The 25,604-nt window shown below is 46.7% G+C and overlaps 1 protein-coding gene across 1 annotated transcript; it reads right to left on the bottom strand.

Moving 5' to 3' along the window:
• Window positions 1-3,842: 3,842 nt before the first annotated feature.
• LOC139532987 (sperm-associated antigen 17-like) lies at window positions 3,843-25,552 on the bottom strand. The gene is made up of 29 exons (XM_071331131.1): window positions 25,296-25,552; window positions 24,957-25,097; window positions 24,829-24,888; window positions 24,538-24,669; window positions 24,062-24,239; window positions 23,714-23,896; window positions 23,328-23,494; window positions 22,817-22,978; window positions 22,582-22,651; window positions 22,318-22,439; window positions 18,817-18,954; window positions 18,255-18,368; window positions 17,805-17,870; window positions 17,375-17,522; window positions 13,677-13,862; window positions 12,436-12,575; window positions 12,130-12,284; window positions 11,715-11,908; window positions 11,125-11,195; window positions 10,763-10,993; window positions 10,370-10,484; window positions 9,922-10,140; window positions 9,577-9,764; window positions 9,263-9,374; window positions 8,899-9,065; window positions 8,632-8,773; window positions 6,786-7,003; window positions 6,450-6,597; window positions 3,843-3,871 (listed from the first exon to the last, which is right to left on the bottom strand). The coding sequence occupies exons 1-29, from the start codon at window positions 25,398-25,400 to the stop codon at window positions 3,843-3,845; spliced, it is 4,101 nt and encodes a 1,366-aa protein (XP_071187232.1). The 5' UTR covers window positions 25,401-25,552.
• Between the last annotated feature and the right edge of the window lie 52 nt (window positions 25,553-25,604).

Genomic DNA, 25,604 nt, shown 5'->3' with positions numbered 1-25,604 from the left:
CACATGGTTAGCAGATGTTAATGCGAGTGTAGCGAAATGCTTGTGCTTCTAGTTCCGACAATGCAGTAATAACCAACAAGTAATCTAACCTAACAATTCCACAACTACTACCTTACACACACACACAAGTGTAAAGGGATAAAGAATATGTACATAAAGATATATGAATGAGTGGTGGTACAGAACGGCATGGCAGATGCAGTAGATGGTATAGAGTACGGTATATACATATGAGATGAGTACTGTAGGGTATGTAAACATAAAGTGGCATAGTTTAAAGTGGCTAGTGGTACATGTATTACATAAAGATGGCAAGATGCAGTAGATGATATAGAGTACAGTATATACATATGAGATGGGTAATGTAGGGTATGTAAACATTATATTAAGTGGCATTGTTTAAAGTGGCTAGTGGTACATTTTTACATAATTTCCATCAATTCCCATTTTTAAAGTGGCTGGAGTTGAGTCAGTATGTTGGCAGCGGCCGCTAAATGTTAGTGGTGGCTGTTTAACAGTCTGATGGCCTTGAGATAGAAGCTGTTTTTCAGTCTCTCGGTCCCTGCTTTGATGCACCTGTACTGACCTCGCCTTCTGGATGATAGCGGGGTGAACAGGCAGTGGCTTGGGTGGTTGTTGTCCTTGATGATCTTTATGGCCTTCCTGTGACATCGGGTGGTGTAGGTGTCCTGGAGGGCAGGTAGTTTGCCCCCGGTGATGCGTTCTGCAGACCTCACTACCCTCTGGAGAGCCTTACGGTTGTGGGCGGAGCAGTTGCCGTACCAGGCGGTGATACAGCCCGACAGGATGCTCTCGATTGTGCATCTGTAGAAGTTTGTGAGTGCTTTTGGTGACAAGCCGAATTTCTTCAGCCTCCTGAGGTTGAAGAGGCGCTGCTGCGCCTTCTTCACAACGCTGTCTGTGTGGGTGGACCAATTCAGTTTGTCCGTGATGTGTACACCGAGGAACTTAAAACTTTCCACCTTCTCCACTACTGACCCGTCGATGTGGATAGGGGGGTGCTCCCTCTGCTGTTTCCTGAAGTCCACAATCATCTCCTTTGTTTTGTTGACGTTGAGTGTGAGGTTATTTTCCTGACACCACACTCCGAGGGCCCTCACCTCCTCCCTGTAGGCCGTCTCGTCGTTGTTGGTAATCAAGCCTACCACTGTAGTGTCATCCGCAAACTTGATGATTGAGTTGGAGGCGTGCATGGCCACGCAGTCGTGGGTGAACAGGGAGTACAGGAGAGGGCTCAGAACGCACCCTTGTGGGGCCCCAGTGTTGAGGATCAGCGGGGTGGAGATGTTGTTACCTACCCTCACCACCTGGGGGCGGCCCGTCAGGAAGTCCAGGACCCAGTTGCACAGGGCGGGGTCGAGACCCAGGGTCTCGAGCTTGATGACGAGTTTGGAGGGTACTATGGTGTTAAATGCTGAGCTGTAATCGATGAACAGCATTCTCACATGGGTATTCCTCTTGTCCAGATGGGTTAGGGCAGTGTGCAGTGTGGTTGCGATTGCGTCGTCTGTGGACCTATTGGGTCGGTAAGCAAATTGGAGTGGGTCTAGGGTGTCCGGTAGGGTGGAGGTGATATGGTCCTTGACTAGTCTCTCAAAGCACTTCATGATGACGGAAGTGAGTGCTACGGGGCGGTAGTCGTTTAGCTCAGTTACCTTAGCTTTCTTGGGAACGGGAACAATGGTGGCCCTCTTGAAGCATGTGGGAACAGCAGACTGGGATAAGGATTGATTGAATATGTCCGTAAACACACCAGCCAGCTGGTCTGCGCATGCTCTGAGGACGCGGCTGGGAATGCCGTCTGGGCCTGCAGCCTTGCGAGGGTTAACACGTTTAAATGTTTTACTCACCTCGGCTGCAGTGAAGGAGAGCCCGCAGGTTTTGGTAGGGGGCCGTGTCAGTGGCACTGTATTGTCCTCAAAGCGGGCAAAAAAGTTGTTTAGCCTGTCTGGGAGCAAGACATCCTGGTCCGCGACGGGGCTGGTTTTCTTTTTGTAATCCGTGATTGACTGTAGACCCTGCCACATACCTCTTGTGTCTGAGCTGTTGAATTGCGACTCGATTTTGTCTCTGTACTGGGACTTAGCCTGTTTGATTGCCTTGCGGAGAGAATAGCTACACTGTTTGTATTCGGTCATGCTTCCGGTCACCTTGCCCTGGTTAAAAGCAGTGGTTCGCGCTTTCAGTTTCACGCGAATGCTGCCGTCAATCCACGGTTTCTGGTTTGGGAATGTTTTAATCGTTGCTGTGGGTACGACATCGTCAATGCACTTCCTAATGAACTCGCTCACCGAATCAGCATATTCGTCAATATTGTTGTTGGACGCGATGCGGAACATATTCCAATCCGCGTGATCGAAGCAGTCTTGAAGCGTGGATTCAGATTGGTCGGACCAGCGTTGAACAGACCTGAGCGCGGGAGCTTGTTGTTTGAGTTTCTGTTTGTAGGCTGGAATCAACAAAATGGAGTCGTGGTCAGCTTTTCCGAAAGGGGGGCGGGGGAGGGCCTTATATGCGTCGCGGAAATTAGTATAACAATGATCTAGGGTTTTTCCAGCCCTGGTAGCACAATCGATATGCTGATAGAATTTAGGGAGTTTTGTTTTTAGATTAGCCTTGTTAAAATCCCCAGCTACGATGAATGCAGCCTCAGGGTGTGTGGTTTCCAGTTTACAAAGAGTCAGATAAAGTTCGTTCAGGGCCATCGATGTGTCTGCTTGGGGGGGAATATATACGGCTGTGATTATGATTGAAGAGAATTCCCTTGGTAGATAATGCGGTCGACATTTGATTGTGAGGAGTTCTAGATCAGGTGAACAGAATGACTTGAGTTCCTGTGTGTTGTTATGATGATCACACCACTTCTCGTTAATCATAAGGCATACCCCCCCGCCCCTCTTCTTACCGGAAAGATGTTTGTTTCTGTCGGCGCGATGCATGAAGAAACCAGCTGGCTGCACCGACTCCGTTAGCGTCCCTTGAGTTAGCCATGTTTCCGTGAAGCAGAGCACGTTGCAATCCCTGATGTCTCTCTGGAATGCTACCCGTGCTCGGATTTCATCAACCTTATTGTCAAGAGACTGGACATTGGCGAGTAGTATGCTAGGGAGTGGAGCGCGATGTGCCCGTCTCCGAAGCCTGACCACGAGACCGCCCCGTTTGCCCCTTTTTCGGCGTCGCACAGGGTCGCCGGCTGGGATCAGATCCATTGTATTGGGTGGAAGGCAAAACACTGGATCCGTTTCGGGAAAGTCATATTCCTGGTAGGAACGATGATGAGTTGACGTTAATCGTATATTCAGTAGTTCCTCCCGACTGTATGTAATGAAACCTAAGATTACCTGGGGTACCGATGTAAGAAATAACACATAGAAAAACAAAATACTGCATATTTTCCAAGGAACGCGAAGCGAGGCGGCCATCTCTTTTCGGCGCCGGAAGTACGCCGAAAAGTTCCTACACACACTGCTGCTTGGACCTCTCCCCTGGTAACACAATGTATACATTATCACACCATGAACTATCCTTCCTACACACACTGCTGCTTGGACCTCTCCCCTGGTAACACAATGTATACATTATCACACCATGAACTATCCTTCCTACACACACTGCTGCTTGGACCTCTCCCCTGGTAACACAATGTATACATTATCACACCATGAACTATCCTTCCTACACACACTGTTGCTTGGACCTCTCCCCTGGTAACACAATGTATACATTATCACACCATGAACTATCCTTCCTACACACACTGCTGCTTGGACCTCTCCCCTGGTAACACAATGTATACATTATCACACCATGAACTATCCTTCCTACACACACTGCTGCTTGGACCTCTCCCCTGGTAACACAACATAGACATTATCACACAATTAACTATCCTTCCTACACACACTATTGTCTCACACTGTAACACATAATACATACTACTAATGTATCAGACCAGGTAGCAGTTAGTAGTATAGCCTTTAACCTGTATCAGACCAGGTAGCAGTTAGTAGGATAGCCTTTAACCAGTATCTGACCAGCTAGCAGTTAGTAGGATAGCCTTTAACCTGTTTCAGACCAGGTAGCAGTTAGTAGTATAGCCTTTAACCTGTATCAGACCAGCTAGCAGTTAGTAGGATAGCCTTTAACCAGTATCAGACCAGCTAGCAGTTAGTAGTATAGCCTTTAACCTGTTTCAGACCAGGTAGCAGTTAGTAGTATAGCCTTTAACCTGTATCAGACCAGCTAGCAGTTAGTAGGATAGCCTTTAACCAGTATCAGACCAGCTAGCAGTTAGTAGTATAGCCTTTAACCTGTATCAGACCAGGTAGCAGTTAGTAGGATAGCCTTTAACCTGTATCAGACCAGGTAGCAGTTAGTAGGATAGCCTTTAACCTGTTTCAGACCAGCTAGCAGTTAGTAGGATAGCCTTTAACCTGTATCAGACCAGCTAGCAGTTAGTAGGATAGCCTTTAACCAGTATCAGACCAGGTAGCAGTTAATAGGATAGCCTTTAACCTGCATTTTTTTATTTTACCTTTATTTAACTAAGCAAGTCAGTTAAGAACAAATTCTTATTTACAATGACGGCCTAGGAACAGTGGGTTTGTTCAGGGGCAAAACGACAGATTTTTACTGTGTCAGCTCGGGGATTCGATCTTGCAACCTTTTGGTTACTAGTCCAACGCTCTAACCACTAGGCTACCTGCCACCCCAATCAGACCAGTATCAGACCAGATAGCAGTTAGTAGTATAGCCTTTAACCTGTATCAGATCATTTAGCAGTTAGTAGTATAGCCTTTAACCTGTATCAGACCAGGTAGCAGTTAGTAGTATAGCCTTTAACCTGTATCAGATCATTTAGCAGTTAGTATGATAGCCTTTAACCTGTATCAGACCAGGTAGTAGTTAGTAGTCTAGCCTTTAACCTGTATCAGATCATTTAGCAGTTAGTAGTATAGCCTTTAACCTGTGTTAATGTGTTCCTGGGACCAGCCACTGAGAGCACCTCTCTCCTGGTACAGGGTTAGAGTTAGGGTTAGGGGTGTTGGGTACCTGTGTGAATGTGTTCCTGGGACCAGACACTGAGAGCCTCTCTCTCCTGGTACAGGGTTAGAGTTAGGGTTAGGGGTGTTGGGTACCTGTGTGAATGTGTTCCTGGGACCAGACACTGAGAGCCTCTCTCTCCTGGTACAGGGTTAGAGTTAGGGTTAGGGGTGTTGGGTACCTGTGTGAATGTGTTCCTGGGACCAGCCACTGAGAGGCTCTCTCTCCTGGTACAGGGTTAGAGTTAGGGTTAGGGGTGTTGGGTACCTGTGTGAATGTGTTCCTGGGACCAGCCACTGAGAGCCTCTCTCTCCTGGTACAGGGTTAGAGTTAGGGTTAGGGGTGTTGGGTACCTGTGTGAATGTGTTCCTGGGACCAGCCACTGAGAGGCTCTCTCTCCTGGTACAGGGTTAGAGTTAGGGTTAGGGGTGTTGGGTACCTGTGTGAATGTGTTCCTGGGACCAGACACTGAGAGCCTCTCTCTCCTGGTACAGGGTTAGAGTTAGGGTTAGGGGTGTTGGGTACCTGTGTGAATGTGTTCCTGGGACCAGACACTGAGAGCCTCTCTCTCCTGGTACAGGGTTAGAGTTAGGGTTAGGGGTGTTGGGTACCTGTGTGAATGTGTTCCTGGGACCAGCCACTGAGAGCCTCTCTCTCCTGGTACAGGGTTAGAGTTAGGGTTAGGGGTGTTGGGTACCTGTGTGAATGTGTTCCTGGGACCAGACACTGAGAGGCTCTCTCTCCTGGTACAGGGTTAGAGTTAGGGTTAGGGGTGTTGGGTACCTGTGTGAATGTGTTCCTGGGACCAGACACTGAGAGCCTCTCTCTCCTGGTACAGGGTTAGAGTTAGGGTTAGGGGTGTTGGGTACCTGTGTGAATGTGTTCCTGGGACCAGCCACTGAGAGCCTCTCTCTCCTGGTACAGGGTTAGAGTTAGGGTTAGGGGTGTTGGGTACCTGTGTGAATGTGTTCCTGGGACCAGCCACTGAGAGCCTCTCTCTCCTGGTACAGGGTTAGAGTTAGGGTTAGGGGTGTTGGGTACCTGTGTGAATGTGTTCCTGGGACCAGACACTGAGAGGCTCTCTCTCCTGGTACAGGGTTAGAGTTAGGGTTAGGGGTGTTGGGTACCTGTGTGAATGTGTTCCTGGGACCAGACACTGAGAGCCTCTCTCTCCTGGTACAGGGTTAGAGTTAGGGTTAGGGGTGTTGGGTACCTGTGTGAATGTGTTCCTGGGACCAGCCACTGAGAGCCTCTCTCTCCTGGTACAGGGTTAGAGTTAGGGTTAGGGGTGTTGGGTACCTGTGTGAATGTGTTCCTGGGACCAGCCACTGAGAGCCTCTCTCTCCTGGTACAGGGTTAGAGTTAGGGTTAGGGGTGTTGGGTACCTGTGTGAATGTGTTCCTGGGACCAGCCACTGAGAGCCTCTCTCTCCTGGTACAGGGTAGTGATCCTGGTTCCGTCTGCATGGTCGACGATCATCGTCCCGTCTCTGTCCAGCACAGACATCACCTTGTCCTCCCGCGTGATCACAACCTGCTCACACAGAGGCAAGGCAGAAGAGCTACTTTTACATATCACATGTGTAGGACGTCAAAATGTTGACACCTTCAGAGTATCAGCTAACCAACCATTTGGGACTTTTGCAAAGGTCGTGAGAAAACTAAAATGTGTTATTAACAACCACGATGTTAGCAAACCATGTTGCTGGTTCGTATGCTCACAGTTTGGCTGACAGGGTCTGTGGCTCTGAAGGACAAGACCGGGCCAGGGTCTGTGGTCTGGTCCCCCATGGTGGCTACTCTGTGTCCGGAGGGACTGGTGGTGACCCAACAGACCCCCTGTCTGCCCTGGGTCTGGCCTGACGACCTCTGCTCCTCCCTGGGCTCTGGGTCACTCTGACTCTGGTCAGCCCCCAGGCTCTGCTTGGAACCCAGCTTACCTGCCCACACACATAACTCCTCATCTCCCCTTTGTCTTTCTCAAGCACCGATACACAACAACACAAAAGGTTGTGAAGCCAATAGATTTCAGACTGACACAGTAAAAGTCTAATAGGAAGACAAATTAAATATACAGTACCAGTCTAAAGTTTGGACACACCTACCCTTTTCCAGGGTTTTGTTTATTTTTACTTTGTAGGATAATAGTGAACACATCAAAACTATGAAATAACACATATGGAATCATGTAGTAACCAAAAAAGTGTTAAACAAATCAAAATATATTTCATATTTTAGATTCTTCAAAGTAGCCACCCTTTGCCTTGATGACAGCTTTGCACACTTTGGCATTCTCTCAACCAGCTTCATGAGGAGTTCTTTTCCAACAGTCTTGAAGGAGTTCCCACATATGCTGAGCACTTGTTGGCTGCTTTTCCTTCACTCTGCGGTCCAACTCATCAGTAAACCATCTCAATTGGTTTGAGGTTGGGTGATTGTGGAGGCCAGGTCATCTGATACAGCACTCCATCACTCTCCTTTGTCAAATAGACCTTACACAGTCTGGAGGTGTGGTTTGGGTCATTGTCCTGTTTGAAAAAACAAATGATAGTCCCACTAAGCGCAAACCAGATGGTATGGTGTATCGCTGCAGAATGCTGTGGTAGCCATGCTGGTTAAGTGTGCCTTGAATTCTAAATAAATCACAGACAGTGTCACCAGCAAAGCACCCCCACACCATCACACCTCCTCCTCCATGCTTCACGGTGGGAACCACACATGCAGAGATCATCCGTTCACCTACTCTGCGTCTCACAAAGACACGGCGGCTGGAACCAAAAATCTCAAATTTGGACTGTCAGATTTCCGCTGGTCTAATGTCCCTTGTTCGTGTTTCTTGGCCCAAGCAAGTCTCTTCTTCTTGTTGGTGTCCTTTAGTAGTGGCTGGTAACTCTAATGAACTTATCCTACAGCAGAAGTAACTCTGGGTCTTCCTTTCCTGTGGCGGTCCTCATGAGAGCCAGTTTCATCATAGCGCTTGATGGTTTTTGTTACTGCACTTGAAGAAACTTTCAAAGTTATTGAAATGTTCCGTATTGACTCACCTTCATGTCTTAAAGTAATGATGGACTGTCATTTCTCTTTGCTTATTTTAGCTGCTCTTGCCATAATATGGACTTGGTCTTTTACCAAATAGGGCTATCTTCTGTATACCACCCCTACCTTGTCACAACACAACTGATTGGCTCAAATGCATTAAGGAAAGAAATTCCACAAATTAACTTTCAACAATGCACACCTGTTAATTGAAATGCATTGCAGGTGACTACCTCATGAACCTGGTTGAGAGAATGCCAAGAATGTGCAAAGCTGCCATCAAGGCAAAGGGTGGCTACTTTGAAGAATCTTAAACAGAAAATATATTTTGATCTCTTTAACACTTTTTTGGTTACTACATGATTCCATATGTGTTATTTCATAGTTGTGAGGTCTTCACTATTATTCTACAATGTAGAAAAAAAGTACAAATAAGGAAAAACCCATGGAATGAGTAGGTTTTGACTGGTTCTGTATAAAAGACCAACGGATCTAAATCAAGGTCCATATGATTTGTTAGAGATGTGACTACCCTTCTTGTCCTTGCTGTCTTTTCTCTCTGGTATCGGAGTCTCCTTCACTACCTCTTCCTCCTTAGCAGGGGCTTCAGGAGGAGATGAGATGATGGGTCCTGACTCTGTCCTGCTACTGACTGACCCGTCTGCAAACAGCACCTACACAGAGACAGGAGGAGCTTAATGTGTGTGTGTGTGTGTGTGTGTGTGTGTGTGTGTGTGTGTGTGTGTGTGTGTGTGTGTGTGTGTGTGTGTGTGTGTGTGTGTGTTATGTTTGCCAGTACCCGTGTTGATCCGTCTCTCATGTACTTGACCACGGTGCCCTGACCAGTGATGACCCTAGACAGCTCATTGTGTAACGATGGGTCTGTGAGGTGAGGCTCCCTACTGTCACTGCAGTGTAGGGGGAAACTCTGTCTCACCAACAGACACTGACCCTCTGGAGTACTGCCTACAGTAACCAAAACTACAGTTACACATACACTGTCTGGATACACACACACACTGTCTACACACACACACACACACACACACACACACACACACACACACACACACACACACACACACACACACACACACACACACACACACACACACACACACACACACACACACACACACACACACACACACACACACACTGACCGTCTGTATCATCACTGAGGAACTGCAGCAGTAGACCACTGGGGGTGGAGACGTTTAGTCTCTGGAACGGAGCACTGCCAGCTAATGCAGCCTGACCCACACACTCTCTGGTCTGGCAGGGGACAACACAGCCAGACACATGAAGGGAATAACAGACAGCAGGTACGTCAACAGGAAGAACATAGACGACGAGAACATAACGTTGTAATACTGATATCAATGATTTAACATCATCAACAACAAAACAGTACAACTGAACAGACGCTGTGGAAACTAAATGTATCTGTTGGTGACGGTGGATAGTATGGATCCACCTGCTCCTCTTCCTCTCTGTGTGTTGGAGACGTGTTGGTCTCTTTGGACGGCTGCTCCCCCTTGGCGCTGTGGGAGGAGTTGAGTTTCTTCCGGGACAATGAGGAGGAGAGGAGGGTCGAGGGGACGGGGGAGAGACTGGAGTCTGTGGGCATGTCCAGATCAGAGTCCTGACCAGCGTCCATCTCACCTACAGACACGTCAACAACCAGACTGTTACCGTAGTCACCTTAAAGCTAGACATCACCACACACAACATAGGGACCATACTAGGTCCCCATAACAGGAACAGTACACCACGTGGGTTAATGACAGAGAAACAGACAGCATCAGTGTAAGGTGTTCACCCCGCTCCCCTGTTGGGCCGTAGTGACTGTAGGAGAGGTGGATGCCGCTGTCCAGCACAGCTGAGAAGGAGCCCAGCCTAACACTCTTATTGGTGGGACTCTGTGTCTCCATGGGAACCGCGTCCTTTGGGCTCTCCTCCTGGTGTCTGTTTGGCTGGGTGATGTGGCTGTAGAAATGATGCTTGTCCTTCATCACACACACCTTGATGAGCGTCGACCCTGGAAATAGAACATCGGCTATGGCTAGGTTTACACAGGCTAACACTAATTGGTCTTTTGACCAATCACATCAGATCTTTTTCAGAGCTGATCTGATTGGTCAAAAGACCAATTAGTGGGAAAAAAATATCAGAATTGGGCTGCCTGTGTAAACGCAGCCTTAGAGAATCAACGTGTGAATAAAAGAGAGCGAAGGTGTGTATCGTAATAGTGGTGTGTGTGTGTTCACCCCGGACAAAGTGGATGGTCTCCACCCGGATGTGGCCTCCGTCAGAGGGGAATAGGGAGTGGACCTGGCCTGAGACCTGGATCAGCTGTCCCTCCATGCTGTAGCCAGTGAATCCCTACACACACACACACACACACACACACACACACACACACACACACAGTATTTAACATTTTTAAAAAGGTCAGCATTCTGTTGATATTGTTGAAGCAGATACTTTTTGGGTGAAAGGCAACATGCCATAACAGCCCAGTAAAACATGATCTATCTAGTATCTGCTGGGACTATATCACCATATCTCCTCAACCAGAAAACCAGTTTACAACCACAGAATGATGTCATTATGAAGGTGGAATGCCATATTTTGCCTTTAAAGGGTGTTTATAGACTCACAGTGAAGACGTCGGTGGGCGACTGCAGCTTTGCTCTCTGTTCTCCAGGGGTCCCCACAGCCAGGTCAGGGGTCTTACTCACGTCCTCCCTGCTCTTCTTAGTGGTGGAGGGGGTTGTTTTCTTGTTCTCCTTGGACGAGTCGGCGCGCTCCGCTCCCTTCCCTCCTTTTTCTTTCTTAGCTTTCTTCACCTGTTCCTCCTCCTTCTGTCTGTTCTGCTCCATCTTCCACGCCTGGAGAGAGATGCGTTTGTATAGAACATCACCAGCACAGTTACAATCATCAGAATGTATTAAAGATACTGATAAAATGAATCACACGGGGTATAAAACGGGGTGGAAGACAGCAAGACAGAGTCCGTTACTTTGAGCGAGTCTTCTCTGATGTACTGGTCTGGAGGACCTTCCTCTGAGATAGGAGACTTGGCTGGGGAGGCTTCAGGAACACAGGGACACAACGTTTACATCACAGGGGGACTGTAGCACTGTGACTACCAGTACTACTCTTAGTGCGTTGATGTTTACCATCTATCCTCATTTATGTATCCGTGTTAATGAGTATGTATGTTATACCAATGTATTTCAGCCTGTTTTGACTGATATGTGGCTTCCTTACTTGCCGTGTGTTTTGACTGATATGTGGCTTCCTTACTTGCCGTGTGTTTTGACTGATATGTGGCTTCCTTACTTGCCGTGTGTTTTGACTGATATGTGGCTTCCTTACTTGCCGTGTGTTTTGACTGATATGTGGCTTCCTTACTTGCCGTGTGTTTTGACTGATATCCTTACTTGCCGTGTGTTTTGACTGATATGTGGCTTCCTTACTTGCCGTGTGTTTTGACTGATATGTGGCTTCCTTACTTGCCGTGTGTTTTGACTGATATGTGGCTTCCTTACTTGCCGTGTGTTTTGACTGATATCCTTACTTGCCGTGTGTTTTGACTGATATCCTTACTTGCCGTGTGTTTTGGCGAGACGGTGCTCTTCTTGGTACCCTTAGCCGACTCCGCCCTGCCTTTCTCTGAGGAGTCAGAAGGGGTGGGCACTCTCAGCTTCTCTGCCTCTCTCTTGGCCTGCACAGCTAGACACTTCACCTCCTCCTCCTTGGTCCAGTCAGATATAGAGTTGGCCACGTGCTCAAGGTACTTCCTGACGACAGAGAGGGAACGGTGGAAAGCGTTCGGATTTGAATAAATACAATCCTAAACAGTACCCAGAGTCTAATGTACTCTGTACTTTTATCGTTTTGTAACACAAAAAGAAATCAACAAAATGGGTTTGAAGAAAATATATATCCAACTGTCAAACAACTGATTTGCAGCAAATGTGAAATTTGCTATATATATATATATATGTTTTAACAGCTGTACCTGAACCCGACGTTGGTGTGGAGGGCCATGTCCCATAATTCCTTGCACTGGCGTTGAGGGCTCATGGGATTGTGACAGACCATGAACAGGGTGTTGTCCAGACTACCACAGAAGGTGTCCATGCAGCGGTAGGACTGAGAGGCAGACTGGAGAATCTACAGCAACACAACAGGGGGGTTACAAGATCATGTTGTGGTTGTTTCCCTACTCTCTGTGTTCCCTAAGGATCACACATGGTCACAAAAAAGGAGCCAGAAATCAGAAGGCAAATAGCTACAATAAATGTGAGTATTGATTCATGTTGACCTGGGGAAAGACATTGGCATTGTGGTGCTCAGTATAGTGCCAGTCACTGAGCGATCGCATCCGGCTTCTCTGGATCTCAGTCACATCTACTACATCAGACAAACTCTCCTCTGATTCATCCTGGTGGTGGAACACTTTAACTGTGGAGGAAACATGTTTCATTAGTTATTACGTCAAAGATACAAAGAGATGAACAATGAGATATATCAGATCATCAACAACAGCCTGGTTGCAGATCTGTTGGTGCAGTCTTGACAACTCTATTGCTATCAGACCAACACATCTGGTAGTAGACTAGTCTGGATTCAGACCAACAGATCTGGTAGTAGACTAGTCTGGATTCAGACCAACAGATCTGGTAGTAGACTAGTCTGGATTCAGACCAACACATCTGGTAGTAGACTAGTCTGGATTCAGAGCAACACATCTGGTAGTAGACTAGTCTGGATTCAGACCAACAGATCTGGTAGTAGACTAGTCTGGATTCAGAGCAACACATCTGGTAGTAGACTAGTCTGGATTCAGAGCAACACATCTGGTAGTAGACTAGTCTGGATTCAGACCAACAGATCTGGTAGTAGACTAGTCTGGATTCAGACCAACAGATCTGGTAGTAGACTAGTCTGGATTCAGACCAACAGATCTGGTAGTAGACTAGTCTGGATTCAGAGCAACACATCTGGTAGTAGACTAGTCTGGATTCAGACCAACAGATCTGGTAGTAGACTAGTCTGGATTCAGACCAACACATCTGGTAGTATACTAGTCTGGATTCAGACCAACAGATCTGGTAGTAGACTAGTCTGGATTCAGACCAACAGATCTGGTAGTAGACTAGTCTGGATTCAGATCAATATGTGTCACAGTACATTTTTATTTGTTAATAAATGTCACCAAAGTTTTTAACACGCGATTGCATTTAAGATGGTTATTTGTAGCGTAATGACTGGGCTTCCAACATCACTTCAGTAACCTACAGGCTTGTTGAGGAGCTACTGCTGCTGTCTGACAGGTGGTAGGATATTCATCTCCTCAAACTAGTCTCTGTATGCTGTGCGCCTGTGATAAATAAGATGCATGACAACTAATGAAAATACACAAGCGGCAATTCAATTCCACTTATTTATGCAAATTAACCTATAGACCGATAAGCATGACCGGGCCAATGAATTTTCGGCGGCTAACCGATTAACGGTTAAGCGTTAACATCCCTAGTGTCAGAGTTCATAGAACGTCTGTACCTTGTATCTTGTTGATGTGTCTGAGGTAGTTCTTGGCGAAGCAGACAGGGTCGTCCCAGGGCAGGCAGGTAGGTTGAGGGGAACCAGCAGAGCTCAGTAGAACCCCCTCCTCCAGCTGGGTCAGGGGCATGCTCTCAAACACAAATTGTCTGACCACTCTCTCCACCTCCGGCCAGCTCAGAGACTCTGTAAAGACACCCATCAGAACAACACAGGGGGTTGGTGGCAATTTAATTTGGGAGGACAGGCTCGTGGTAATGGCTGGAGTGTAATAGGTGGAATTCCATTTGCTTCGTTCCAGCCGTTATTATGAGCCGTCCTCCCCTCAGAAGCCTCCACGTTGGGCCAGTAACCGAAAGGTTGCAAGATCGAATCCCCGAGCTGACAAGGTAAAATCTGTCGTTCTGACCCAGTTAACCCACTGTTCCTAGGCCGTCATTGAAAATAAGAATTTGTTCTTAACTGACATGCATAGTTAAATAAAGGTAAAATAAAAACAATTAAATATGGATAGGTATAGAGCTATCCATATAGCCTTAGCCAAATACATTTAAACTCAGTTTATCACAATTCCTGACATTTAATCCTAGCAAAAATTCCCTGTCTTAGGTCAGTTTGGATCACCACTTTATTTTAAGAATGTGAAATGTCAGAATAATAGTAGAGAGAATGATTTATTTCAGCTTTTATTTATTTCTTCACATTCACAGTGGGTCAGAAGTTTACATACACTCAATTAGTATTTGATAGCATTGCCTTTAAATTGTTTAACTTGGGTCAAACATTTCGGGTAGCCTTCCACAAGCTTCCCATAATAAGTTGGGTGAATTTTGGCCCATTCTTCCTGACAGAGCTGGTCTAACTGAGTCAGGTTTTGTAGGCCTCCTTGCTCGCACACGCTTTCTCAGTTCTGCCCACACATTTTCTATAGGATTGAGGTCCTAGGGTTGAGGTCCTTTGTGATGGCCACTCCAATACCTTGACTTTGTTGTCCTTAAGCCACTTTGAAAGCTTTAACTTCCTGACTGATGTCTTGAGATGTTGCTTCAATATATCCACATCATTTTCCTTCTCATGATGCCATCTATTTTATGAAGTGCACCAGTCCCTCCTGCAGCAAAGCACCCCCATAACATGATGCTGTCACCCCCGTGCTTCACGGTTGGGATGGTGTTCATCGGCTTGCAAGCCTCCCCCTTTTTCTCCAAACATAACGATGGTCATTATGGCCAAACAGTTCTATTGTTGTTTCATCAGACCAGAGGACATTTCTCCAAAAAGTATGATCTTTGTCCCCATGTGCAGTTGCAAATCGTAGTCTGGCTTTTTTATGGCGGTTTTGGAGCAGTGGCTTCTTCCATGCTGAGTGGCCTTTCAGGTTGTCAATATAGGACTTGTTTAACTGTGGATATAGATACTTTTGTACCTATTTCCTCCAGCATCTTCACAAGGACATTTGCTGTTGTTCTGGGATTGATTTGCACTTTTCGCACCAAAGTACGTTCATCTCTAGGAGACAGAACACGTCTCCTTCCTGAGCGGTATGACGGCTGCGTGGTCCCATGGTGTTTATACTTGCGTACGATTATTTGTACAGATGAACGTGGTACCTTCAGGCATTTGGAAATTGCTCCCAAGGATGAACCAGACTTGTGGAGGTTTACAAATTATTTTCTGAGGTCTTGGCTGATTTATTTTGATTTTCCCATGATGTCAAGCAAAGAAGCACTACGTTTGAAGGTAGGCCTTGAAATACATCCACAGGTACACCTGCAATTGACTCAAATTATGTCAATTAGCCGATCAGATGCTTCTAAAGCCATGACATAATTTACTGGAATGTTCCAAGCTGTTTAAAGGCACAGTCAACTTAGTGTATGTAAACTTCTGACCCACTGGAATTGTGATACAGTGAATTATAAGTGAAATAATTTGTCTGTAAACAATTGTTGGAAAAATTACTTGTGTCATGCACAAAGTAGATGTCCTAACCGACTTGCCAAAACTATAATCTGTTAACAAGAAATGTGTGGAGTGGTTGAAAAACGAGTTTTAATGACTCCAACCTAAGTGTATGTAAACTTCTGACTTCAACTGTATACAGCAATATGGTATAGAGCTATCCGTTGAAAACTTGATTCAGTCTAGGGGAAGGGGAAGTAATTACCATCTTTTTTAAACCTATCAGATTCTTCAGATCTTCAGGAATGCCTAGAGAGTAGGAGGTAGGAGTCTATCTGGAATTCAGCGTTTCACTCTGCTGATCTAACAGAGCACCACATTGGTAGTGATAGTACAGTATGGAACCTCCTTCCTTATAAAGTAGCCCACAGCTCAGACTCTCCCAGACTATTTCTTCAGTCTAACTCTCCGTCTCCTCTCTCTAACATCATGGAGAATGTATTCATCCCACCAGCCAGTAGCAGTAGCGACCCACTGGGCACACACTGGTTGACTCAACGTTGTTTACACATCGTTGAATTGACGTCTGTGCCCAGTGGGTAGTCTCATCTCCAGCCCAGAACCAACAAGCCAGGGTGATCATTTAACAGCATCCCACCATCTGTTGGTCTTTAGTGGGACTGTGCTTTGTAATTACTTTGACTAAATACAGGTTGGGCTGCAATAATAACACTACTCAGCACACCTGAGCCACAATGCAATCTGGCTATCACGCTAAATTGGTCTGCATAAAATTCCATAGGCTATAAAAAAACGCAGAGAGCTGTGACTGAGTGTGTGTGTCTGTTTATTTATTTATTTATTTATTTATTTATTTTACCGTTATTTTACCAGGTAAGTTGACTGAGAACACGTTCTCATTTGCAGCAACGACCTGGGGAATAGTTACAGGGGAGAGGAGGGGGATGAATGAGCCAATTGTAAACTGGGGATTATTAGGTGACCGTGATGGTTGAGGGCCAGATTGGGAATTTAGCCAGGACACCGGGGTTAACACCCCTACTCTTACGATAAGTGCCATGGGATCTTTAATGACCTCAGAGAGTCAGGACACCCGTTTAACGTCCCATCCGAAAGACGGCACCCTACACAGAGCAGTGTCCCCAATCACTGCCCTGGGGCATTGGGATCTTTGTTTAGACCAGAGGAAAGAGTGCCTCCTACTGGCCCTCCAACACCACTTCCAGCAGCACCTGGTCTCCCATCCAGGGACTGACCAGGACCAACCCTGCTTAGCTTCAGAAGCAAGCCAGCAGTGGTATGCAGGGTGGTATGGGTGGTATGCTGTGTGGTGTGTATGCGTGTCTGTGTGTCTGTGTGTGTGTTTTGTATGTGTGTGTGTGTGTGGCTGTGTGTGAGTATGTGGTGTGGTGTGATGTGTGTGTCTGTGTGAGTGAGTGTGTGTATGCAAGGCTGTGTGTAAGTGTGTCTGTGTGTTCTCTCCTCACCGTCGGTGCAGTAGTGTGTGTCTGTGTGTGTGTGTGTGTGTGTGTGTGTGTGTGTGTGTGTGTGTGTGTGTGTGTTCTCTCCTCACCGTCAGTGCAGTAGTGTGTGTCTGTGTGTGTGTGTGTGTCTGTGTGTGTGTGTGTGTGTGTGTGTGTGTGTGTGTGTGTGTGTGTGTGTGTGTGTGTGTGTGTGTGTGTGTGTCTGTGTGTGTCTGTGTGTTCTCTCCTCACCGTCGGTGCAGTAGTGTGTGTGTGTGTGTGTGTGTGTGTGTCTGTGTGTTCTCTCCTCACCGTCGGTGCAGTAGTGTGTGAGCTCCTGGATGCGGGCCAGTCTGGTTCTATTTCCACTCAGGGGGCGGACGGAGCGAAGAAGATTCCACACCGGAGTGTTTCTCATCATCTCTGCCTCTGTCTTCACCGCATCAAAGCTGTTATGGACCTGGTATAATACAACACATCCCTCATAGACCGTACCTGGAGGATACAGCTGCTGCTAATTAGAGAGCATGTCTGCGTGTGTGTGTGTGTGTCTGTGTGTGTGTGTGTGTGTGTGTGTGTGTGTGTCTGTGTGTGTGTGTGTGTGTGTGTGTGTGTGTGTGTGTGTGTGTGTGTGTGTGTGTGTGTGTGTGTGTGTGTGTGTGTGTGTGTGTGTGTTTGTGTGTGTGTGTGTGTGTCTGTGTGTGTGTGTGTGTCTGTGTGTGTGTGTGTGTGTGTGTCTCACAGGCAGGTGGTGCAGTCTCAGGGCTCTCTCGTCATGACAGTTGATCAGTAGAGGTCTCTGGTGCTGTGTGTGTGTGTGTGTGTGTGTGTGTGTGTGTGTGTGTGTGTGTGTGTGTGTGTGTGTGTGTGTGTGTGTGTGTGTGTGTGTGTGTCTCACAGGCAGGTGGTGCAGTCTCAGGGCTCTCTCGTCATGACAGTTGATCAGTAGAGGTCTCTGGTGCTGTGTGTGTGTGTGTGTGTCTGTGTGTGTGTGTGTGTGTGTGTGTGTGTCTCACAGGCAGGTGGTGCAGTCTCAGGGCTCTCTCGTCATGACAGTTGATCAGTAGAGGTCTCTGGTGCTGTGTGTGTGTGTGTCTGTGTGTCTGTGTGTGTGTGTGTGTGTGTGTGTGTGTGTGTGTGTGTGTGTGTGTGTGTGTGTGTGTGTGTGTGTGTGTGTGTGTGTGTGTCTCACAGGCAGGTGGTGCAGTCTCAGGGCTCTCTCGTCATGACAGTTGATCAGTAGAGGTCTCTGGTGCTCAGTGTTCTGCTGGGTGTTCCCCACAGCACCAAACGTCTCCCTCAACGTCTAACAATAAATACATCATACTCTATGTTATGCAGCTCTATACATTGATTGGACAAATCATTAGGAACACTATACTGATTGAAGTGGATTTAACAAGTGACATAAATAAGGGACCAGAGCTTACTATACTGGAGAAACAGTTTAACAGGTATAGAGGGTCATGGTGTAGTCTACAGTAATGAAACCATACTATACTGGAGAAACAGTTTAACAGGTATAGAGGGTCATGGTGTAGTCTACAGTAATGAAACCATACTATACTGGAGAAACAGTATAACAGGTATAGAGGGTCATGGTGTAGTCTACAGTAATGAAACCATACTATACTGGAGAAACAGTTTAACAGGTATAGAGGGCCATGGTGTAGTCTACAGTAATGAAACCATACTATACTGGAGAAACAGTTTAACAGGTATAGAGGGTCATGGTGTAGTCTACAGTAATGTACCTTCTTCTCCTGGTCTGAGCGAGGCAGAGACATGACAGCAGACAGCATGTAGTCTGCCAGACTCTTCTCCAGGCTGTACACTCCCTTCTCTGAGCCTGCTGCAGACAGGGGAGGGATGTCCTGCTCTGTGGCCACCACCTGAACACACACACACACACACACCGTTCACACACGCAGACACACAGAGTCAACTAAAGGAGCTCAACCATTCATCCTCAGGATTCTCTACTTGTCCACTATATATACATATATAATGTCTGGAGTGTCTTTCATGTCAAATCTAAGTCAAGGTATGGAGGAGAAGTGTTTTCTCAACTACAATACTTCAACGCTGACCTCTGAGGGTAAGACATTACACATACAATGAACCACATGGATAAAACACAAACAGATCTGAACAACTGGTGTCCTGGTTGACTAGTATGGTGATGATGGTTGGGGCCGACAGTGGAGGACCTGCTCCAATGTAGTATGACCAGAACCTGCTCCAATGTGGTATGAACAGAACAGAACCTGCTCCAATGTAGTATGAAGAGAACAGAACCTGCTCCAGTGTAGTATGAAGAGAACAGAACCTGCTCCAGTGTAGTATGAAGAGAACAGAACCTGCTCCAGTGTAGTATGAAGAGAACAGAACCTGCTCCAGTGTAGTATGAAGAGAACAGAACCTGCTCCAGTGTAGTATGAACAAAACAGAACCTGCTCCAATGTGGTATGAACAGAACCTGCTCCAGTGTGGTATGAACAGAACAGAACCTGCTCCAATGTGGTATGAACAGAACCTGCCCCAGTGTAGTATGAAGAGAACAGAACCTGCTCCAGTGTAGTATGAAGAGAACAGAACCTGCTCCAATGTAGTATGAAGAGAACAGAACCTGCTCCAGTGTAGTATGAACAGAACAGAACCTGCTCCAATGTAGTATGAACAGAACCTGCTCCAATGTAGTATGAACAGAACCTGCTCCAATGTAGTATGAACAGAACCTGCTCCAGTGTAGTATGAACAGAACAGAACCTGCTCCAATGTAGTATGAACAGAACCTGCTCCAATGTAGTATGAACAGAACCTGCCCCAGTGTAGTATGAACAGAACCTGCTCCAGTGTAGTATGAACAGAACAGAACCTGCTCCAGTGTAGTATGAACAGAACAGAACCTGCTCCAATGTAGTATGAACAGAACCTGCTCCAGTGTAGTATGAACAGAACAGAACCTACTCCAATGTAGTATGAACAGAACCTGCTCCAGTGTAGTATGAACAGAACAGAACCTGCTCCAATGTAGTATGAACAGAACCTGCTCCAATGTAGTATGAACAGAACCTGCCCCAGTGTAGTATGAACAGAACAGAACCTACTCCAATGTAGTATGAACAGAACCTGCTCCAGTGTAGTATGAACAGAACATAACCTGCTCCAATGTAGTATGAAGGGAATGGAACAGAACCTGCTCCAGTGTAGTATGAAGAGAACAGAACCTGCTCCAGTGTAGTATGAAGGGAATGGAACAGAACCTGCTCCAGTGTAGTATGAAGAGAACAGAACCTGCTCCAGTGTAGTATGAAGGGAATGGAACAGAACCTGCTCCAGTGTAGTATGAAGGGAATGGAACAGAACCTGCTCCAGTGTAGTATGAAGGGAATGGAACAGAACCTGCTCCAGTGTAGTATGAAGGGAATGGAACAGAACCTGCTTCAGTGTAGTATGAACAGAACAGAACCTGCTCCAGTGTAGTATGAAGGGAATGGAACAGAGCCTGCTCCAGTGTAGTATGAAGGGAACATAACCTGCTCCAGTGTAGTATGAAGGGGAACAGAACAGAACCTGCTCCAGTGTAGTATGAAGGGAATGGAACAGAACCTGCTCCAGTGTAGTATGAACAGAACAGAACCTGCTCCAGTGTAGTATGAAGAGAACAGAACCTGCTCCAGTGTAGTATGAAGGGAATGGAACAGAACCTGCTCCAGTGTAGTATGAAGGGAACAGAACCTGCTCCAGTGTAGTATGAAGGGAACAGAACCTGCTCCAGTGTAGTATGAAGAGAACAGAACCTGCTTCAGTGTAGTATGAAGGGGAACAGAACAGAACCTGCTCCAGTGTAGTATGAAGGGAATGGAACAGAACCTGCTCCAGTGTAGTATGAACAGAACAGAACCTGCTCCAGTGTAGTATGAAGGGGAACAGAACAGAACCTGCTCCAGTGTAGTATGAAGGGAATGGAACAGAACCTGCTCCAGTGTAGTATGAACAGAACAGAACCTGCTCCAGTGTAGTATGAAGAGAACAGAACCTGCTCCAGTGTAGTATGAAGGGAATGGAACAGAACCTGCTCCAGTGTAGTATGAAGGGAACAGAACCTGCTCCAGTGTAGTATGAAGGGAACAGAACCTGCTCCAGTGTAGTATGAAGAGAACAGAACCTGCTTCAGTGTAGTATGAAGGGAATGGAACAGAACCTGCTCCAGTGTAGTATGAAGGGGAACAGAACCTGCTCCAGTGTAGTATGAACAGAACAGAACAGAACCTGCTCCAGTGTAGTATGAAGGGAACAGAACAGAACCTGCTACAGTGTAGTATGAAGGGAACAGAACCTGCTCCAGTGTAGTATGAACAGAACAGAACAGAACCTGCTCCAGTGTAGTATGAACAGAACAGGACCTGCTCCAGTGTAGTATGAAGGGAACAGAACCTGCTCCAGGGTAGTATGAACAGAACAGGACCTGCTCCAGTGTAGTATGAACAGAACAGGACCTGCTCCAGTGTAGTATGAAGGGAACAGAACAGGACCTGCTCCAGGGTAGTATGAAGGGAACAGAACAGGACCTGCTCCAGGGTAGTATGAAGGGAACAGAACAGGACCTGCTCCAGTGTAGTATGAAGGGGAACAGAACAGAACCTGCTCCAGTGTAGTATGAACAGAACAGGACCTGCTCCAGTGTAGTATGAAGGGAACAGAACAGAACCTGCTCCGGTGTAGTATGAAGGGGAACAGAACAGAACCTGCTCCAGTGTAGTATGAAGGGAACAGAACAGAACCTGCTCCAGCATGCAGTGTAGTATGAGGGGAACAGAACCTGCTCCAGCATGCAGTGTAGTATGAAGGGAACAGAACAGAACCTGCTCCAGCATGCAGTGTAGTATGAAGGGAACAGAACAGAACCTGCTCCAGCATGCAGTGTAGTATGAAGGGAACAGAACAGAACCTGCTCCAGCATGCAGTGTAGTATGAAGGGAACAGAACAGAACCTGCTCCAGCATGCAGTGTAGTATGACGGGAACAGAACAGAACCTGCTCCAGCATGCAGTGTAGGATTAGGGGAACAGAACAGAACCTGCTCCAGCATGCAGTGTAGTATGGGGGGAACAGAACAGAACCTGCTCCAGCATGCAGTGTAGTATGAAGGGAACAGAACAGAACCTGCTCCAGCATGCAGTGTAGTATTAGGGGAACAGAACAGAACCTGCTCCAGCATGCAGTGTAGTATGAAGGGAACAGAACAGAACCTGCTCCAGCATGCAGTGTAGTATGAGGGGAACAGAGGAGGCTTCAGGAGGAATCTGGTCCAGCAGGTCGTTATAGTAACGCATGTCCACATCAGTACTCAGAGCAGCTGGTTCAGGGTCTGCTGGGGGGACAACAGACAACAGCTCCCTGGGTTAGGGTCAATTCACTCTCATTCAGCTACCAGTTAACTGTAATCATTTACTTGAACTATCCATTATAACATCAACTGTCCTACAGTGAGTGTTTGTGAAGCTGTAGAATACCTGGAGTGGTCTCCTCTTGGACTTGTCTCTTCTTGGACCCAGGTGTCTGAGGCGTTGTGGTCTGAACCGTCTAAGATATGACAGGAAATATTCCTCAACATTTCTGCTACATGTAGAAACAGAAAACAGGCCTACATGAAATAAAGACAGTATTGTGTATATTCAGTATGGTTTCCTGCTCCGTCCACCAGTCAGTTCATCCTGTGTGCATGCATGTGTGTTTCTGGTACAGTACCTCTGCAGGGCTTTCCTGGGTGGTGCGTGCCCCAGCCCTGGGGACAGATGGCACCTGGACCAGTCTCATGCTGTTCAGGTAGTGTTGATGCTGTCTCCTCCAGTCCAGACAGTCATAGATCAGACACGCCACGTCCTCAAACAGACGTGTCCCAAACCCAAGCTACAACACAACATATTAACATGGCATTTTATGTACATTATAAAAAATAATTATAATTAAAGAAAGACCCGCACACTGCTCTTGCCAATGTTTATTGCTTAGGTGTCAGAATCTCTGCCTTCTCGTCAGAGCTTTGATTGATATCAGAAGAAGAGGAAGAAGAAGAATCAGAAGAAGAAGAAGGAGCAGCAGAAGAAGAAGAAGCAGAAGAATCAGAAGAAGAAGAAGCAGAAGAATCAGAAGAAGAAGGAGAAGAAGAAGCAGAAGCAGCAGAAGAAGCAGCAGAAGCAGAAGCAGAAGAAGCAGCAGAATAAGAAGCAGCAGAAGCAGAAGAAGACAAGGAAATCACCATAGCCTCTGGGCTATCCTTGTCTTGTGGTGGCAGGATCTCTTTAGCGGTGTGACTGAGGCGGGCCACATCAAACAGCTTGGAGAATGCTGAGCCACTGTTTAGCACCCCTTCCAGCTGACCCCAGAACTGCTCCCGCTGTCTTCTCCTAATGTTAGTCTCCGCGTCTACAGGAACACAATAGCAGCATTTAGCAACACAAATCACATTAAAATTAGATTGATTGATAGATCAATACTGTACTGCCAATATGAAATACTGTCAAATACCTCTGCTGTGCTTGATTCAGTTGACCCTGACTGTACAATGAAACCAGTGGAACAAAAGACTCAAGATCCCAGGCTAAATCAATCCAAACCTCACATTGATGCCAATCTGAGTCTTACCCCCATCCAGGGGTTTGGCATCACTCCCTTCCAGTGATCCCTCTGGCCGGTCTGGTCTCTGTGAGGTCAGCTTGATAACGTTGGACACATGGACCCCCAGGGAGTCCAGCACAGAGACCAGCTGAGCCTGCTGGAAGCCCACCACCAGAACGTAGTGCTGAGGACCATCGTCTGGCTCATCGTCTAGACACACACACACACACGAAAGCATGAGAGGGAGAGAGAGTGAGAGAGAGAGAGACAACCACCCAGTCTCCCCAACACAAAGTGACAACCAACCTCATACTAACAACCAAACAGTACTACTATACTGTATGTGTGATCATTGAGACAGAGTAGACTGCTCACCTATATACTTGTTGGTCTCATCCTCCTCGCCCCTCTTTTTCAGCTTGGTGTCCTTGGTTGGGGCACTGAGCTCTGCCCCTTTCTTCCCCTTGTCACCTTTGGCGGCAGGCTTGGCACCACCTTTGTCTTTGGTTGGGGAGGCATTGCCAGCCTTGCCCTTACGCTTCTCCTCGGCAGCCTAGGAGAGAGTGGATTAAACTAAGTGGTGCTAATACTGCATACTGCGGTTCAAATGCGGGTCTCCTCTGTGCCAGAAGACTGCGATAGCCTGCTGAGCTGAAGCCGAGGCATTAACAGGTAGCGCAGGCTAGTCTTCATGTCTCAGACAAGGTTTCTTATCACCCATGTTACAATACTACTATAACTCTGACTCTATCTGACAATAACACTTCAAAAGAATCTCTAGGAAAGCTGGCTGTTGCCAGGGCGATAAGATGACTGATGATTGTTGATGGCTGTCAGGCGTTCCTTCCTACCCTCATCTCTGTGGCTCTCCTCTGCTGGTTGTTGGCCTTGACTCCCAGGAGCTGGAACTTGAGCAGTTTACCCAGCAGGTCACAGGGCAGCTCCTCTCCTGCATCCAGCAGGACCTTGGCTGCCTCCATCACCTTTATAGACAAACAACATACTTGATGTAGAATAGACAGAGAGTGAGTAATAGTTCTAATTTATTGTGCAAAACTCTTTCTCTGCTGCTTCGTAAATGTGTCTTTTGAAATGAATAGCCTATAGAGCACATTGTACTGAAAAATGGGTGCATTACATACCTCGTAAAACATGGGTGCATCCTTGGTCTTCTTGATTTTTGGGTTTCCCAGTTCATGGATCTGTGAAGAATTTAATTCATTGGTTGATATATGCTTGACTGTGAACAATCAGACTTTGTGTTACTGACCTTTTCTAGGGTGGTGTTCCAGGTGACTATGCTGAAGAGCCTGCGTAGGGGCTGCTGTACCGCCAGCAGCAGAGCCCCGATCAGCTCCTCATCCTCCAGCCTCTCTCCCACCACCAGAGAAATGCTGGCCTTCCAAGTCTCCTAGCATCATCATCATCATCATCATCAGACAACACTGATCAGTGAAGAACAACAACATAGCCAAGTGACAGGTCTGTGACAAGTGAAGTCATTCCCTGCTTTTGTAGCTGGCCCCTTAAGGTTTAGTGTGTTTAAATAGTGTTTCACTAGCTAGATATCTAGCTTTACTAAAGTTATGGAGCTGTTAACGTTACCTACCTCCTCAAATGGTGCAGTAGTGAGTCCAGTTTCCCAACCTTTGTTTCCAACTGTCGTTGCACCAGCAGCAGACACTGTCCCGCTTTTGACTCTTTTTGGTGGCATTTCCTTACCGTTTTTCGAGAGAAACTAACCTATTGACTTGAATCAAATTGCATTATATTATGACATTTCTTGAACTTAACGTAAACTAAAACAGCCACTTCCAGTTGTTAGCTTGCTAGCTGACGTTAGCTAGCATTGCTCTTCTGTGTACAGTCTCCTGACGCTTCGGTTGCTCTTAGCAACAGGTTGAAGGGGAGGGATCAG

The sequence above is a fragment of the Salvelinus alpinus genome, chromosome 10 (genome assembly GCF_045679555.1).
Source record: "Salvelinus alpinus chromosome 10, SLU_Salpinus.1, whole genome shotgun sequence".
In the NCBI taxonomy this organism is placed as follows: Eukaryota; Metazoa; Chordata; class Actinopteri; order Salmoniformes; family Salmonidae; genus Salvelinus; species Salvelinus alpinus.
This window is presented reverse-complemented; position numbering and strand designations above follow the sequence as displayed.